General features: G+C 40.8%; 1 protein-coding gene across 1 annotated transcript in view; it reads left to right on the forward strand.

Moving 5' to 3' along the window:
* The window catches only part of MOSMO (modulator of smoothened), a 29,922-nt gene that overhangs the window by 300 nt on the left and 10,230 nt on the right, over window positions 1-19,392 (forward strand). Inside the window, exon 2 of the mRNA XM_040575295.1 lies at window positions 18,177-18,389. Coding sequence (XP_040431229.1) covers window positions 18,177-18,389 — 213 coding nt within the window. The remainder of the gene's footprint in view (window positions 1-18,176; window positions 18,390-19,392) is intronic.

Here is a 19,392-nt window from a genome sequence, read left to right on the forward strand (position 1 = left end):
GGCCCGAGCGGCCCGGGGCTGGGGGCTGGGGGCTGCCGGTGCCCGGTCCTCTGGGAGCGGCGGGTCGGGTCCTGCCGCTGTGCCTGGTGCGGGGAGGCGCAAACCCTGCTCCCCCCTCTTGTGTGTGCGCAGGACGTGCTCTGCAGGCTGGATTTTGCCAGCTTCTGAGCCTAGAGCTCGCCTGGCTTTAGTTTGGAGCCTGGCGTTGTGTTCCCTGAAGAGCGAGGCTCTTTGCTCGTCTTTTTCCTAGTGTCTGTGAGCAGTTCAGCCTGCCGGTGGGACACGCGTGGTGCCAGGCGACAGGCAGAGTGACAGGAGGGGAGCCGCTCCTTCATCTCCTGCCCCGGAGGAGCCCGGTCTCCTCGTCAGGGAGGCAGGCTGGTCTGCTGCAGGTCAAACTGACTTACGCTTCTGATTTCCAAGCAAACCATAGGTATAGAGAAAAGGGGTGCTGGGGTAAAGCCTTCTGTGGTAAATTCTTGCAAAGGGCTTTAAAGGTTTTCTTTCTCCGTCTTGCATCTTTCCTGATGCTCAGTGTCTGTGAGAGGATGGAGCTGTTTTCAGAGGGGTTGCATTTCCTTTCCTCTGATGAAGTAGCATATTTAAAATGTTGGCTACTAGAGACAGGTGACTGGGCATTCCCTCTGACCAGGTTATCTTCATCTTTGTGACTTGCTTGACTAGGTTCTAGTTGCCTAGGACAGAACCTGGCTTTCCCTGCCTGGTCCAGAGAGGAACGAGTCCCATCCCTTCCCAAAGTTCAGCATTCAGGATTTCCCTAGATGCTTTCACTCCTCCCTATAGCTAATTCTGGTGATCTTCCTGCCTATGCCTACATAAAGTAGTCGATTCTTTCCTCTTATAGGTCCACCTAGCAGCAGTGCTGTAGCAAGGAGCTCTTCTTTAGGTGCTTAAAGTCAAATAAAATAATCTTCATTTGAAACATTTAAGTATGTATACCTGTCTTAAGTCGTTCCTCTTGTTCATATACCCTATGCAGTGTTGAAAATGTTGGATTCTCTCAGCCTGTACAGAAGTAAGATAATAAAAACTGTTTCGAAGAAATTGCTCGTGGGGAAGAGAAAAGAGGTCTTTGTGGAGCTAAGTACAGCCCACTGATATCTCTGTTAAAGAAAAGTGTTTAATACCTACTCATAAAGCAAAAATTGCTTCTTGATGTATTGTACCCAGAAATCATTAATTCTGAGTCGCTTGATGGATGATTACTTGAGGATCATCTGCCGTTCCTATCCCGTACTGCTTTTAGGGCTACAAAGAAATTTTGGTTTTAATTAAGCTGGTAAACATGAAATCTGTAGGGATTTTTCTGAAGCACTTAACTTCTTAAATTATATTTTGACAGACCTAAAACTGGCTCTTTTGCTATGTTTTGAAGCCAAACAAGTTGATGGCTTTTTAAAGTCACAAAGGAGAGCTAGCTGTTATATGGCTGCTTCCTTAATGACCATTTTGTAGATTTTATTGATGTGGGGTTTGATGTCCTCTATCACGAGACTTCTGGTTAAAAGCAATGTAAACATTTATTCCCAGTACTTAAAGCTTTGCAAATGAGCCTTTTGCCCAAATGGCAAAGCAAGGAAGTGCACGGATGCCCATTGAATCGAGGACTTCCTGTAGTAAACACTGTAGTATTGATTTAGGAGGGGATTGTGTTTGAGTGCCATTCAGTAGCCACAGGCTGCTGTGAAGGAGGACCCAGGAAGACGCTGCCCTGACCATAAACCCTGTCGCAGCTGCTAGCGAGATTCAGGGACGCTTAGCAGAATACCACACTTGAACTGCATTCAATCCCTCAGACTTCCATCCGTACAGCTAAGTACTGTTTTGAAGCGTCGTGCCCTCAGCTGGTGAAAGAAACTATTTCTTTACTTAACCTCTGTGTCCCTGGGTTCGTCTCCTATAGGAATAATTCTAGATTCTGCTTCCACAAGTCAGCCTAGTGCCAAGGAGAAAGGAGAGTAATGCTGTCCCTGCGTGGCTGCTGTCCTCGGAATTCTGAAAGGCAGCGTGAAGCGGCCTGGGCTGCTCGGTACTGCAGCTCTTTGAGCGTTGCATGGAGCAGAGGTCTTGCAAATCTGGGCAGACAGCCCTGCATCGGCTCGTTCGGAGCTGTTTATAGCCATTAAGATTGGAAACCTGGGCTTATGTCTCAGGAAAAAAAAGAAAAAAAAGAAATCTATTCTGATTCAAATGCTATACAGCATGTACATCTTACTCCAGTGGAAATGGTGATTTTCTGCTAAATTGGATAGCAAAACAGATGAGCTGCTTTAATACTCTTCTGTAAAATCTAGATTGTTTTATGTATTTTGTTTAAAGAAGCCTATGTTATGCGGAGACCAGGGCTCATTTGTCTCCTAAATCTTACTCTTAAAAAAGCTTTGTAGTCAGTTGAAAAATGTTGGCTATATAATTTCCTCTTCAGTGTTGTAATTGAGGAATTGAGTACAACTGAGAGCACTGAAGGTTTCAGATGCTTATCTGTCGTTAGGCCAGAGAGGAAATACACCTTCCTGGATATGGGTCCAAGCCTTCATTTGGTGCTTTTTCTTTAAGTATTTTTGCAAGATTTGTTCCTTCACATGGCTTCAAGTATTTCTTTTAAGATTATAAAGGAAAGATGGAAATGAAACTTCAGAGTTCTCATTGAGGTTTAGTTATGTGTAGTGTACAAGCACAGAGTACTGATAACTCCCATGTGGAAGCCTCGGTCTTCTTGCATGGGCATCCTTTTCTTTGTGACCTGATGCTCTGTGTGAGAAATAAGGGCAGAGTTGGCTTTAATTTAAGTCAATTCCGAAACTCCCACTGATTTCAGTAGTAATGAATTTTGCTCTTGTATCTGTACACTTCTGCAATGAATTTCAAAAGCTGATTGTTTTATCTCCGTATGTTCTCTTTTTGTGTGGGATGCTCTTTAATGATTTTGATATTTGCCTTCAGTAAGGGAGGAAGGGGGGGATACAAGTTATTCTAGCATCAGCACTTGATCTCTCTGTAGGTAAAAGGATATGAATAGCACGTATGGTTGAAGTTAGACATGTTAAAAGCTGTACATGTGGGGGGTTGATTTGAAATGCTTTTTAAATAGGTCAAATAATTCAACAGAATTTAATCAAACAAAATCCTCCTTCAGAAAGTTAAGCTATCCATTTGTTTATGTGCCTTAGTCATCCCTTTCTATGTAGCATGATCATGCATTTGATTCCAATTTATAGTACAAAGTGTACCTTTGCTGTAGCAGTCATTAAATAAAACAATGTCAGAATTTCAGGGTGCTAAATTCTGGTGGATGTTTCTAAAGCAAATGCTTGCCATGTTCTGTAGCTTTTTGTACCATGCTGTACAAGTAACAGTATGACAGTCAGTTGTGGGTTTCACTTGTCTCTGTTTCGCTTACAAATGCTGACTTTCCGTGTATCTTCCAAAATGTTCTGTGTAATTCTTGGTTTTGCATACTCAGTTGCTGTGTTATTTGTGAAGTACGATTCCAGAGTCAGTGGCATCCATGGAGCAAGCTATGCCCAATGGCTGCTCCTCAGTTAATGAGGCATTAACTCCCTGCTCTTGTGGAGTGCTCTAACCCCATGTAGGAGATGATTGCTGTTCAGTGTTATTACACCACTTTTGATACCTCCTCCTGAGGAATTTCCCCCCACACTTCAAACAGTTGCTTTGTTGGGATCAGCTTATGAGGTATCGCAGGTGATATGACCTGGCAGTGATTTCCAGCTCCTGCTGAGCTTCAGATCAAACTGCTATGGAAATGTTTTTCTCTAATTGGAGCTCTGGCTATGCATGAAACAAGCCCAAGGCTACATGAAGGTACTTGAATCAACCAGTATTGCTAAATAAAGCATCAACAACTTAAAAAGGGTACGAACTTTGAGTTCCAGCTGGTATCATTGTTCTAAATGCAGTTGTCTGCTGGAAAATGTAGCGGTATTTAAAAATCAGTATGGCCCTTCAGGGTCTGTGCTGAGAACCTGGTAATGTTTCGTGCTGCTCTGTGGAGGAACTGTACCACAGAGCAATTACTGTGCTATGTGCTGAAGTAGATAATGTTTTGTTTTCTTTGATTTATGTATAACTGACTTTTCAGAAGGGTTCTGGTGATCATCTGTTAAATACCTCGCAATATACTCAAGCCACAACATGCTTCTCCCATCTCTTAACAAAAAAGGATGTGGCATGATAGGAAGTAATTCTTTGAAATGCCTTTTTTTCTGATTCTTTTGCACCATACCACGCAGTCACTGTGACAGGAGATGTTATTTGCCCTTCCACTGACTTGTTTGGAATGTGTGCTGCGAATATGTAAGAATGCTTTGATACAGAGAATGAAGAGTTACATGCTGTCATGGCTTAGAAAGAGGCAAGTACTACAAAGCAATCTGCAAAGCCATTGTGAACATCAGAGATGTTTGAAGTCAGGTTCTTGAATATAATTTCCAATAATACACTTTCCTTTAGGTGCCCCAGGTGTGTGAGCAGGCAGGCAGAGGTGGTGCTCTGTGGTAAGTTGCTGATCTGGGCAGCGAGGGAATCAGGACCTGCCTTAAGATGTAGGCACCAGTGCTTGCAGTTTAGAGATGCTGCCAGTGCCTCTCAAAACCACCAACAAAACTGAATAAGGCCTGGTAAAGAATGTAGAAACCGTGGTCTGAATAGAAATAGTGGTCTGAAGACAAGAGCAGTCTGTTAGAAGATGTCTCCGTTGGGAGTGCAGTGCTGTCCTTAACGTTTCCATTCCATTTCATGACTAGATGTTTTTCAAGTGGATGTAAAAATCTGACAAAGCAGAGGGCTTGAATTGTGTTTGGGTTCTGCAACTGACCAGGCCTTAGGGCACGAGAAAAATTAATAGTAAGGCATTGTTGTAATGAATTAAGTTTGTGCTTGCTCAACATTTAAACATATGGAACTGTTTTATGTGTAGGAAGAATCTCCTGAAAGAGAGCTGTGTCAGCCTGGTTATTTGAGCTTGCCAGGGCAGGGATGAGAGATCTGGTTGGTTTTGTCCATGGAGGAACTGATGTTTTACATTTGCATTTTAACAAATACAAATTAACTCTGTCTGTTAGGTGAATGTTTTGTTTTTTCTGTAGTGTCTGAACATACAAAACTGTTAGTTGGTGTGTCACCAAATCCTGTGGAATTCCTCAGTCTCTAGTACTGAAAAATTAGGTAAGAAACATAATTTGTGGAGTACAGATCTGGGATCCAGTAACATGTATTTTCCTTTCAAATCTAGCAGCTGGCATGACTGACTTTGGATGTTGGAAAGTTGTCGTGGTAGTGCGACAATTCTTTCGTCAGTAAACCAGAGGTGGTATTCTTTATCTCAGAAATGCCTGTGAGCACTGTCAGCAAAGCTTTGATTCTTTTTGTACCACAAAATAAGGATTTAAAACTGTTTGAAATCTGAAAAATGGAATCCTGTTAAAGACTTAGGCTTATTAAAAACACTTGTATCATTTAGTTCCCAGCCAGCACTTACATGCGAGTAGCATTATGTAAACTCAGTTTGTACTTCTGCCAAAGCAAAGAAGATCAGTAGGTCAAACTTTTAAGCCTGACCTACATTTTTTAATACATATCTCACAAGCTCAACTTTTTCCATCCTCTTTTTTTTTTTAATAGTCTTGAAAAAGTAGTAGAGAGAACTAACTTTTCTTGCCTGCTTGTAGTATGGTATTTAGGATTTACGTCTTATGGAGAAGTTCTTCTCCACTTGGTTCTAGTATCCTTTTCCAGAATTTGTTGACATCTGCATAATTCAGAAAAAAATGTAACCAGAGTAATTAATTCATGGATAAGGAAGAGTATTAACATTTGTAGAGGTTAAGTGCTGCTTTCTGCTTTAGAATTAAATAGAAAATGACATTTGTAGTATGGTGGAACAAATACAATATGGAGGCTGTTTTTATTTCTTGTACAAAGTAATATGGGAGTGATACATTATTATAAATCCACAGTTTATGAAACTTCAGATTTTAAAATCAATTTATTATTGCTTAATTAAAAGTTCTTATTGTAATTTACAGTGCCTACAAATTAATGGACATAGTCTCTTTTTATTGGGGACTATATGCAGGGGGAAAAAATTTCTATTGTAACTTTGCTGCAGTCCCCTTTTGTGTTCTCCAGCTGCCCTTCTCAATCTCACTTTTCTTCCCCAAGCCTCTGACTGATGGAGATATACACAGATCTGAAAAAACTGGAGATATGGCCAAGAAGAGGATCTGTGCAGGGTACGTGTCTGTTTTAAGGAGAGAGAAAACATGCTAGAGCATTGGAGTGGTAAAACACTTAAATTTACCAAATTCCATATGAATCAATATGGAATTAAGCTGTAGGTTAGATCCTTTCTCAAGGTGAAGCTCTTGGCTTCTTCCTATTTTATTGCATTTGATTTCCTATTTATGCGTTATCATGTTTGTATATGTTTTTTAAATCTTGTAAGTAGAATTGATTGCAAGAGGTTGGGCTTTCTCGGGTACCTTAGGGAGCATGGTCGGATGGTTTGTCTGCTGGGCAAGCTAATCAAATATGAAGCACTAGCCACACTGAAACACTAGTCAGAGGTTCAGAATTCCAGAGTGTGTAGAGTTGCTTCCTCTCTTTGAGCAAGACATAGTCTATTATGTCCACATCCTTGGGATGAACTGAAATGTTCCCTTGTGTTGGCATCTAAAGCCTCCCAGGGATTTACTGCAATATTAGAGGCCATCGTTTCCTATCTGTGCAATGTTGTGTGATAAGCAACAGTTGGCTGCTACCCAAGAGCCTCACGGTAGGTGCAGTTCTGTGCTGGAATTTCCAAAGCACTTTGGGATTATTAAGGATGACAGTCTCTCAAGGTGTAATGGCTAATAATCCACTTAAGTTTAAATATTTTTCCAGTTGAATACATCTCACATTATGCCTTGAACTTGACCGCAAGCAATTCTCTGTGTGGATACTGGGGCACTACATTAGTAGGGCTGAGCTGTCTCTGAACTTGGTGTTTCCAAAAAAACTAATCAATTACGGTGTTCTTAGGCAGTAAAGTCAAGTTGTTTACCTTTGTAGTGCTCATCATTGAGTTGACTTCCCTGTTTATAGCATTCTTATCCCTGTGTTTTCTGTTTTGTTGCTCTCCAGTCATTGCCCACGTTTTCTTCTTGCCTGGTTTCCTCTTCTCTTGCTGTGACTGCTTCCAGCTCTTGGCAGCCTATGATACACAAGAAGTGTAGATTATTTTAAGAAAGAAAATGCAGAAATTTCAGTGGAAGCACTTGTAATGGAAACCAAATGACCAGTGTGGCCTTCACTCCTGAGACAAAGTGAGTTCCCCTCCTGACACTGTGTCAGAAGACCAGGGGTCTTTCATTCTCATACGTGACACTGCAGGGCTCAGCTTTGCACTTGGCTTAAACTAATGGAGTGACCATCAAGGAGTAGTGGCTTGTGGGAAGTGAATTGACAAAATCTGTCCTGTAAGTTAGTAAGAACTGAAGGATGTCTGTTTTCAAAATGGCGTTACACCAGCTGATGTTTAATGGCTATATCTACAGGTCGGAACCACAGTTATCCTCCTGGACTGCCATAAAGTTAGCTGTTCTGTTATGTCTTGGAAAGAAGCTGTTGCTGTTTTTGTGGAAGTAAACTGTGCACTTCAACATGCAGGCTTCCTAAAAGAGGAAATCTAAGTTATTTTTTAAGTCTAATTTATTTCTAATCTACTTCATGGGTTCAGGAGCATGAGGCTTGCACACTTGCAGCAAGATTTGTTCCTCAAGAATTTCTGAAAATCCTTCACAAGTAGCAAATAGTGTTTTAGAGCAACAGAAGTGATACTACTGGAACATCATACTGGATAGCTGGAACATCAACGATAATTTTAGTTTCCTACAATGGATAACTTTTAGGTAGATAATCAGTAAGATCTGCAAGTTCTTCATAACCTTGCAGAACCTTGTGGCATAGGATTATACTTTAATGTTACGGCATAACTGAAAGTAATGTCTGGATAGTCCCAAGAAACACTGAGGCTTGAGAACGGAAAAAGTAATACTGGATGTCTTAAAAAATATTATGAAGCAAAGTTTATGAAAAAAGGAATGATTCCATTTTTGAAAGGGAGCCCCTCCACAAAACTGGTCACCTTAGCAACTTTATGCTAGAAAAACTAAGTGACATTCTTGTTTTTACAGACTTGTGCACTTTTGTTTCTTGATTTAATTTCTGTTGATGACAAAGAGTAGACTTGAGGATACTGTTTACTTATGGCATTAACTATGGATCTGGCTTTGAAACTTGCCTGCTTTCCTACCACTATCATCCTGCTCCCCAGTTACATAATTTAGTTGTATTTTAAGGAGTAGTTATGGTATCAGAATAATAAAGAATGGGATAAGTTGGTTGTCTAGTGTTCTTCAGAACTTCTTTGCTGTGAAAACATCAAAACAATTGTTTTGAATCTAGGTTATTTTTACACTTTTCTAACTGATGGCACACACGTTATTTAGATATTTCAATGAAATGGTTTGCTTTCTGCAGTAATAATGTTTGTAAACATCTGAAATGAGATGGACTCTGATCTTGATAGGCACAGCAAATGTACAAGGGGGAACAATTTTATCTGTAACTTCATCAGTGTGAGCTTAACATGTCAAACATGCAGCCTTTAATTGTGACGTCCTTATACCAAATGCAAGTGAAGACAATGGAAATGAGAGGTTGTCACGGACCTCAAGCTTCCTGAAAGCTGACTTTTGTACAGAAAGTGACTTGTTTGACTTGCAAATATTTTTTTAGCTTGCATCCCCAAAGCTTTTACTGTTTTGTTCAGTCTTCTCTGTACAGAATAGAGATATTCTAAATTGCAGCATTCAGAGCTACCTTTTTCATTTTTTCCAAAGCATACACAGCAACCAACTTTATTCCCACAGTCTGTGGTAGTGGAAGTGGCAACTCCAAAATCGCCACAGTGGAGGAATCTGATCTCTGTTCTTACACAGGAGAAAATGCACTGCAGCTTCTGTGCCTGTTAATGCAAGGAGTTTTGTAGGCGTAGCATGCTGTGGGGGAAGAGAAGCCACAAGGGTGAAGGAAAACCTTTTTTTCCTTAGGTTGAATTACATTCTGAAACTAATCATGCACCTAAATTCATATGTTAATGATGTAGTTCTTCATTGCAAAAACTCACGTGGGAAGAAGCATGTTTCACTTTGTTTTTTAAACCCACACTTAATTCAGTTTTAAAACCATGTAACAAGATTGTGCGAGAAACCTGGAAAGATCAAATGGCCAAAGATTTCTAATGTGGTCTCATAAAATCTTCAGTGGAATACTATTGGATCATTCAGCAATTACAAAAAGCACCCTGAAGCTTAATACATGAAAAATGTGAAATAGAGGTGAAAAGGGTGAAATAGAGTAAAAGCTAGAAGCAGTAGCTGCTCTTTTACAAACAGAAGTCTGTTGACACATGCCCAATATAGTCTGAACTAAATGCTCTGTAAGTGTGTGTTTGGTTAGTTGGAAGTTAATGATAAAGACGGAGCATTTCTTGCCTGCTTACATTGAATCTAAAATTAGAGAGGCTTCTGTTTCAGAATGTCAGAGTAACAACTGTATAAACATATGTGAGCAGATAGGCTTTTTGGAGCACAATATAATATCTGCTTTTTAAGAATAGTCCCACTTGTTCAGAAGGGACTGAGCCCTGCTGTTCAGAGGCTCACATTTTATCTCAGTCAAGTGCAAGGTGAACTGTTCAGAAGTAGTCTGTCTTCTCTTAATCTATCCAAGAAAGTCTCCAGGCTCTTCCAGTCTATATTTGTAGATGCTGATTTGTGATAAGGGAAAGTGTTATCACCACGCAGACAACACGTGTGAATTGCCTAAATAATCCAGCCTTAAATTCAGCAGGTTTCTAAAACAAGGACTTCCTGTAGGAAAATGGATAAAGAAAAATATAACTTTGGGATAAATCCTGGCTATGCTTCCTGCCTTCCTGTTCTCCATTGTTTTTCATGTTTCTGTTGTGATGGGAGCAATGAGGAAATGCCTAAATTTGAGAATTATTACTACAAAAGAAGCTTTTTTTTTATTTGCCTGAGAAGTTAAAGCTACCCTTTAAATTAGGAGAGTTTAAAATGTTAATCAGCTAGAAAACTGCTGGCTGTCCTTGAGGATAGATTGTATGGAGTTGTGCTGAAAGACAGACTGACACACAGCTTGAGGCTGTACTCACGGAGAATAAATTCTTCATTGGAGATACTCTTTGTTGGACCTGTAACCTCTGAGGAGCAGACACCTAAAATTTGCAAATAAGTTTCAACACTTCTCTTTTCACCTTACACCACTGGGAGGCTTGTCAGACCATGCAAGAGCCAGACCAGTGGGTGTTCTCAGAGCTTGTCTGACACGAGCTGAGATCAGCAGCAGCTATGGCTGACAGGAAAATGATCCTTTTCCTCCCAGCTTTCATTTCTTAAAATGCGCGGTATTGAGGGCAGGGCCAGAACTTGAATTTTCATCCTCCCCTTGGATGCCCTTGTCACAAGACCAGTGAAATCGCTTTAGGTTGCGAACAGGAAGGTTGACAGATGTTCCTCCTCTTTGAATAAAGAAAGAGCAACAGGATGCTTTACTTGGTGTGATTTGCTGGTGGTGGTACATCTGGCCTGATCCACTTGGACATCTGAGCCCACAAGTCAAATGACTTGGTGAAATGGTACTTTAAGATGTGCTGAAGGAGTTGAAAGAGGACAGTCCTGATACCCAGTTGTTGCCAACCCATGAACAGATTGGTGTAAGACACCGGTGTGAGAGGTGATCCCCTAGGAAGTGCCGATTGGGAACTTCTGTGCTCTTGCTGGCTGTGGTGCTGCCCCGTGGCCAGCTGGTGCTGCCATTACTGAGCCAGCCCGGCCACCGCCTGCTGCTGGCTCCTGTAGGTGCTGGCCGGCCACAGGGAGCCCCCAGCTCAGCCGCCTGCCCGTGCCACTTCAGAGGGCTCTGAGGAGGCTGGGTAGGACTGCGTGGTGCACTGGAGGAGAGGGATTGTGTTACAGGCCAAATATAATGCTCTTCAAAAGCACAGAAGCTCATCAGATGCTAAACGGCAGAACAGCTGTAGGTGTCACAGCTTCTGGCTTTCTACTGAACATATGGCATAAAACTAGCAGAGCTGACTGGGAAAAACACTTAAATATTGACACTGCCTTTGATCTTTTTTTTAGGCACAATTTTGTCAAATTTGAGTAGCTCTATTTTGGTTGGGGGAAGACTGAAAATAACTATAGATTTCTTTTATTTTTTTCTTTTTAAGTTAAAACCTTAAGCTTTTCGTTGATTTGTTTTAAAACAAAGCAAGATCTTTTTGCCAGGCCCTTGCCACTTGAGAAACTCAAGATTCTAGTCCTCACTGACAACTCTGTCCTATTGTGCAAATGCTTATAGTGTCAGAAAACAACCAGAAGGATGCAACTTATTAGAGATCCTGTTTACCAACATTTAATTAATGCTGTATTCCAAAGTAGCAAAGAATACCTTTGGCGTGGGCAGATTTCTTGGCTCTGATATGTGAGAACGCACAGAGCCTTTGTTATGTCCTCAGGAGAGTTGTTCCTGTGTTGTTGCCTGAGGATAACTCTTTCAGTATGTGGTGGTCCATCTCGTTGTTGGTTTTTGTTGTTGTTTTTTTTTAATGAAATAATAATAAAAAATGCCTGGCATTGAAAGCCTTGTATGTTGGAATTCAGAAATAAACTTACTGCTTATTGGTCCAAATGTCTGCAATTTAAACACTGCTTAAACTCCTATATCATAATGATTTTCATCTGCAGTAATAAACTTCTCTAATACTACTAAGTCATAAGGATCTTTCCCAATATACGGCCCCTATTTTTTTTCTCTCTGGGGGTGGTGGGAGGGAGGGAAAAGGCTGTTTTTTGTGGAAGGCGAATTTGGTTTGAATTAGGCGTCATACAAATACTGAATTGAAAACTTTTGAGACAATTCAGGCACCAGATGGTCTTCAGCAGCAAGGCTGCTTGATAAACCATGACCCTTTAACGTTGACTAGATTTTTAAAATGAGAATTCTTCTGTTTAAAAGCCATTAAACTTTGGATTTCTAAAGAATGTCAAAAATGGTACCTAATAAGTTAAGTTGTCTGGGTATTGGATTGTTAAATAGAATTCAATTAATAGGTTCATCACAGCTAGTAAACTGAAGCTAGGGAAGTTACCTCATCTATTATTGCCAATATGAGTGTTTTTTCGTAAGAGAGTCACTCAGTTTCTGACAAAGGAACACCTTATGTATCTCTAGTGCAAGAAGAATAGTGCGTTTCAAAGTTGGTTTGAGAAGTAAAGAACGTTCTGAGTTCAGAGAAGGGGATAAATGGAGTAGAAGAGAAATAGCAGCTTATATAATGTACCTTGCAATGTTGACTTGCTCTTAAAAGATTCAGTCTAGGTATAGCAAGGACTTTGCAAGTAAATCTAGGTCTTTATTAAAACTGGTCTTTCAACATTGTAAAAAATACTTTTTAGATGTGGGTTTTGAACCAATAAATATCTATGGGACATATCAAATGACCAGAAGCAAGGTCAAATTATAAAATAATACTGGTCTGCTTCAGAATGATCAACTCTTAAAACTTTTCTTCCAGGGTTACCATAACTGTTAGATAATTCAAGAGACAGAGTCAAAAACCTAAGATCTGGCATACAAAGTACAGAAATGATAACTCATAATCCATTTTGTTTTGCACTCCTCTGTATTCTGTGCATTTGCAGTTAATCCTCTGTTGTTCTTTTAACCCTTTCTCTAAATCATCCTTTAACATCCATAAATCTTATTTTAGTGAGTCAGAACTTGGTTGCCTCTTATCTACTAACTGAACAACGCAGTGGATCATCTGCAGTAAAAGAATCAATCTGTCATACCACAGTGTGAATACAGGATTTGCATGGTAACCTTGAAGTTATTTTAGTGGTGTAAGTGCTAAACAGCATCTCTTCAAAGTATGCCCCATTCCTCACAAGAGAAGTAATTATTTATGTAGGAACAGTAGCAGATGTGGTTTTCTCATACTTGATTGGAAATTGGCACTTGATCCTATCTTATATTTTTATATTTGATCCTTTTACAATACCCTTTATAGTTATTTAGGTAATTCAGATACTGTCCTACAACAATGACTTAAGCAAAGAAGTGTAGAAAAAGGTGTTATTCCATTTAGAGTTACTTAGCTGCAGTTAATTGTGTGTGTACGGTGATTTACAAATGCTCCAACGTGACAAAATTTCCATTGCAGGAAAATGATTTTGGTATGTAAGACTGGGAAACATCCCACTTTAAAAAAAAGAAAAAAATTGCGGAATTCTTTGGATTACTTTGGGGGGAAAAGAAATCTTCTTGGAAATACTTCCTCCTTGTTTGCTGTTACGGGCAGTTGTGTTGGAACCATTCTTACCTTATTCTGTTGTTTGTTCCTCTCAGGAATTCCTCGGCTATGCTTCGCTCACTTTGAAAATGTTCTCCTGTCAGAGAGGCTTGGTTGCAGGCAAGGAGCAGCAGACATGTTAAAGGCAAGATGGCCAAAGTCAACTTGATGGTTAACCTGAACTTGATACAGGGAACTAGTTTGCGATGAACAAATCACTGCATTCTCTTTAGACTTTTCAAGTTTCCGCTTGGATCAAGTAGTGAGCCGCATCTGTGCCTAGACAGCTGCAGTCTGTTCCTCCACTTAGGTAGACCTGGCCCCTTTTCCATTCAAGTTTATTAATTGGACAGAACTTAGAAACTTTCCAAGAATAATTTCGTTTCCTCCTGTCCCTGTCTGTGGCCCAGTTAAGTTGCGGGAAATGGCTGAACTGAGCTGCCCTTATTTTACATGTCATTGTCTGGCATGTGACTGTTACCTAACCAGCAGCTATGAATGTTTTAGTGTACCCAAATAACATAGCTCCATGTACTGTGCTCATTACTAAAACATAAAACATCTCAGTGTCCTTGCCACATTGGCAGTGCTCTAAGATTTACATCTCCAGCAGCTCATTAGGAGCCCTGTAAACTATGTTCTTTGCTTAGCAAAGATGATATAACAAATCTACTGTACACTAAAAAGAAGTTTGAGCAGAAATCGTCACGCAGATGCAACTGGGATTTCTAGCAGAAGCACTCCATCTCATCAGGACTGCAAGGGAGGGAGGGCAGGTGGGTGGGTTGTTGTGGAGCAATTGACTGTTTTAACTTCCTCAGTAGGCATATTTGTCCATAATATTAATTTAATGTTAGTAATAAGCATGTTGCTTAGGATGTGGTTAATATATGGAAGGTAAAAGTGAGGAATCTGTTGTCAGGGAATATAAAAGGTTGCAGATGCGTTTAAACCCAAGGAATAGTGTTATCCCTACAACAAGGGGAAAGAGTATTTGCGAGTGGGGGAAGTGCAGAGGACAGGCAGGTGTCCCAAGCTTTATGAGGAAAAGCAGTTCTGAGGATTTGTGCTTTGTATGTTCGTGTGACAATGTAGCTGCTGAGCTCTGACTTTGCAATGTTTGAGCCCCACCTCGTTCACTGCATCATGCTTTTATTGTATTAATTGATTCTTGTGCCACAGTTAGCTCTGCAGGTCACTGGCACCTCTGCTGTGTCCACGTGGCATGCTTGATCCTGCACGTTCTGGCAATCAAATAATAGATAAACAGCAAACATCTGAACAGCTGCTATTATGCCCCTGCTTTCCAGCCGTGGTTTCGCTGTGCCACTGTTAATAATTCAGAAGTGATGGAGAGGTGGGGGAGTGAAAGGGCTGCAGCAATCTTTGTTTCTCTCCGCAGTGTGTGCTACCTCCTTGGTGGCTCTGTAGTTACCACGGAAACAGGAGAGGGATGGCACAGCATCGGCAGGGCTGGCATGGGACTTGTGGGTCTGCTCAGCGCAGTGGCACATCTGCTCGAATGGGAAAGCCTAGGGCTTGCCTGCCCTTGGTGGGGTGCCTTCTTCCCCGTCTGTCTCTGTGGTTTTGTGAAACTTAATTATAAAATAGATGATGCTCCCAAATTTTAGTGCATTTGTTAAATAGCCTTTTTATTAGTGATCCTGCTAAAAGGAAAAAAAAAAAAGGCAGTGTCAGAATAAGCATTACTGGAGGTCTGGAGGAGTAAGGTAAGGTAGTGTGGGAATGTGATTTTGAAATCTCTCACTGGTATAATGTGGAGTCCTGATTATAATCAGACTCACTGTTGGAAGGCAGTTTCACGTGTCTGAAGCACCCTGGTACTTTAGGGAATAGATTTACTGGAAAAGACTAAGGACCACTTCACATACATTTGCTCAATTCAGCGTCCTCTGCTTTGATCAAGGCTGAGCCTCATTTTTAGTAATTCTGAGTGCATATACTAATCACTCCTTGCACTGGCTGTACTGAGCTGCACAGTGCTGGTCTGGGAAGCTACGGAGGGGGAGGATGTGACGGGAGGGGAGCCGCCCTCAGCATCCCCACGCTGTCCTCCTAGCTCACTGCAGGTCTGGGGCTTTGGAGGATGGGCAGGCATGCTAACTCTGCTGCACGTGTTTTAGGGCTGTAGAGTGTATCTGGTTAAGCTGCCTTATCTGCTAGCATTATTTCTGCTGTTTGTTTTACTGCTGCATGTGGTGCTTAGATTTTCAGCAGTTACGCTGGCATTATTCTGAAGGAAGGACTAAAAGCCCCTTTTTCCTAGGGGTAAGATTGGAACTTGATGACCGGCTTGAGATGGACTATTGGGCTGTTCTCTAACTGCAGGCAGGAGGAGACTGTCCAATATAGTGTCTCTGTCCCTCCTTTCAGTGGTAAATCAGATAAGAGTAACCAAGATTTTCTATACCTAGGTATATCATTGGCAGCTGCTTAGCAACTGCTTGCTTGCCGGCTTTAGAGCAGGACCTACATAATCAAATACCACGTAAACCCACTCTTCTGTAGAGTTTTATGGCAAGTAAATACTCCTTTTGCACACCAAAGAAAAGTCTTATTTATGGAATCAAATTTTATGTCTGTGTAGGTATGAATATGCCCAGCAGAATAGTCCTGGCTGGCTTGCATGAGGTTCTGCGGCCTCAAGCGTTCATTCGTTCTGTACCTGCTCTTCTTTTGAAGTCTGCATTCAACAGGAGATCTGTCACTGGGAGCAAGCTATGAGGTTTAACTTCCTGCTTCCTCAGTTTATGTGAGATAACCCGGTATTGTGAACTTAATCTTGAACTTGAAATTTATGAGTGAGGTTGTTTCTCCTAGTTACCTTTATGGAACCTTTAGAAATAGTTCACAAACCTTTTCTTACCCTCATTTGGCCTCCAAAGAGTCTATAGGCTTAGGGTTCAAAGCCTTAGCACTGTTGTTTTTGTCAAAGTTAAAAACGCACTCAATTATTGTCTCTGAATTCAGGAAATATTTGAGCTCATGATGTAATTTTTACACTTTTAGAAGTTATTCTTTAGTTTAGAACTTCAGTTTAGACAGAACTGACTTTTGATATAAAGGCAGCAAAATTGATGTTAAATCCTATTCTTGCAGAGCGACTGGGATTAGTTTATTGTTCTGTCATGCTGCAGTGAATAGCCTCTTTATCCCCAAGCTACTTAGTGTTTTGGATGAGGTTCTGCAATATGTGTGTGTTTCAGGGAGCTTGAATATCAAGGACACATGCACATCTCCCTTCTGCCCTGGCAGCTGATGTAAAATGAAAACATTGCAGGCTTTAAAAAGGCAACTGAGAAGCACTGCATGCAAAACTACTATGCAGGCATGTGGGCTGTGCAAGTCTGCTTGTGTAATTCTAGCTGAGTTCTGTTTAATCCTGGTGTGCAGCCATGGTATGATTGCTGTATATCTGGAGTAGAAAATGCCAATTTTGCAGTAGTGGGTTTTGTAACTGACACATTTTTAAGGATTTTACTCAAACTTTTACTCAAGTTGAAAATACATCTCTGAATCTTTCATTTTTTTCTGAGTTGCACACTCTATTTTTAAGTAAATAATGTTATAGTTGACCTGTTTAAAATAATTTGTGGAGGAAGGTGTTGACTCTAATGCTATCCATTGATGACTTTAATTTAGATAAAGGACAATTGTGATTATTTAAGGAAGTAGGTCAGAAGAAAAGAAATTGTGAAGAATTGAGAAATATAGGACTTAAGTGATGCAGGAAGAAATAGATTTTAACCTTACATGTTAATGTTGCGTTAAAATTTTCCAGGTAAAGAACTTCAGTATTAAAGCTTACTAAAAGCTGCTTTATTTATTAGTCTCAGATGCACTGAAATAGATGCTAACTCAGATTTACTTGGATCTAATAGAAAACATCTGATTTTCTGTCACTTAAAGAATTCTGCTTGTCATGATATGTCTTAGGCTCAGCCTGTTGGTTGCATTCCAGTTTGCTAGTGTAAGAGTCAGCTACAATTTTAAAATGATTTGGTTGTTTTTTTCCTCTGGTGGACTGTGACAAAACAATACAGTTCCTGTACCAGTCTTGTCCTTTTCCTAGGATCTCTTTGGCTAGTAGTATAGATATCCCAGGTGGTGTGTGTTGTAACTCTTGTTAGCTGACAAAAGAATTGACCTAAGTCAATTGACTCTTAGACAGTTATTGTCAAGAAGTGGATTATTTGGAAAACATTCTTAAAATCTTCATGTGAACTAAATGGAGATTCTACTGCAAGACTTTGAGGATTAAAGCTGTGTTTACAGATGAGAGAAAAAGGCATTAGACTAAGACTTGTTAGGGGGGCTGCATCCTGTTTTATCAGATTATAAAACTATTTTTTCTCCCAAAGATGAGGGAGAGTCCTCTCTACAACTCCACTACTGTTTTAGCTGATAGTGGTAGGCTTCATAGGAGTGCTTTATCCCTTTGATTAGACCTCGACTGCCACTCAAGAACCAGCTTGTACAGCCTGTAGCCATCTCACTTCAATTTGTGCAAAGGTTTGATGAAAGAACATGAAGATAGATGTCCCTCCTATCCTCTGTCTTTGAAAGGCTTATTAGGGCTCATCAAAGAATCCCTTATACCTAGAAAAATCTGAGATTCAATTTGCAGCTGAGCGCCCCTCAGAGAGGATTTTGAAAGTTTACTTGCCTCTCTGCTATGTATTTTCAGGTGCTCTCACAGTTGGCCTTGTGCGACAGTGTCAAACCATCCATGGACGTGACAGGACCTGTATTCCTCCACGGCTGCCTCCTGAGTGGGTCACTACGTTATTTTTCATCATTATGGGAATCATTTCACTAACTGTCACATGTGGTTTGCTGGTGGCTTCCCACTGGCGAAGAGAAGCTACTAAATATGCCCGCTGGATAGCTTTCACTGGAAGTAAGTGACCTCAACTACACAGTTGACCTGTACACAGGATAAACTGGTGGAGTCTAAAATAACACTGTTGTCAGGGAACAATGTGTAGGGCTCCTACTATATAAAATGTTCTTTCTCTTCAAATACCACATCTGAGAGAAAAAAAATTCTTCAAAAATTGAGGGATTGATAATTGAGAGGGATTAATAGCCTGTTGGCCCAAGGTGAGATTAAAGGAAGGCGTTGCATTCCCTGATCCCTTTACCTTCCTTGAGGAGTGCCGTTAATTGGCTGAAGAAAATGAGCAGAGGTGGAAGAGGTCAGTCCCAGATTGTGTCTTCCCCATACCCGTATCTCCAGTCTTACTCCTAGCAAAATGGAATGACTGGAAATTCCCTCCCCTAGGTAGAGAAAGCAGTTGATGCATCTGAGACTTAGTAGAGTCTGAAATCCATTCCTATTTCGGGTATCTCATGAATACCTCGTTCAGGGTTGATGATGGTTCAGTCCTGCTTGATACTCACAACGGGTTTTTTATTCGGAATATCTGCATCCTAATTGGCTATGCAGGAGGGTTGCCCACTGCAGAGCATCTGTTGTGCTTCACAGCACTGAGACTTTTGCTTCCTGTGACCCGCAGCAGTGCTTTAGCAGAGGGACTAGTACCAGTGTTTTTCTGCCTCCCTTGGTTCTGCTCTGCATGAGTACTGGCATAATTCCTCCCAGCACAGGCTGAGCCTCCTTTAGCAGCCCTGTGTTTCTGCACGGGGAAACATGCTGTGGCTACTTCAGTGCAAATGAAAAATAGTTATAATAAGTAAGGGGAGTAACTTTCAAACTTCCTTTTCTTGGTGTGTGTTACAGGCTTATGCCAACTGTGAAATGGTGCCTTAATGGTGGGGATGACAGCATGAAAAAACTGGAAACCTGAGGGCTTTTAAATTGACTTGAATTATGACATACCACTAAAGGTAGTGTGAACACTAACTAGAAGATGCAAGTTTGTGGTTTACACAGACATAAA

Source organism: Cygnus olor, chromosome 15 (genome assembly GCF_009769625.2).
Source record: "Cygnus olor isolate bCygOlo1 chromosome 15, bCygOlo1.pri.v2, whole genome shotgun sequence".
NCBI lineage: Eukaryota > Metazoa > Chordata > Aves > Anseriformes > Anatidae > Cygnus > Cygnus olor.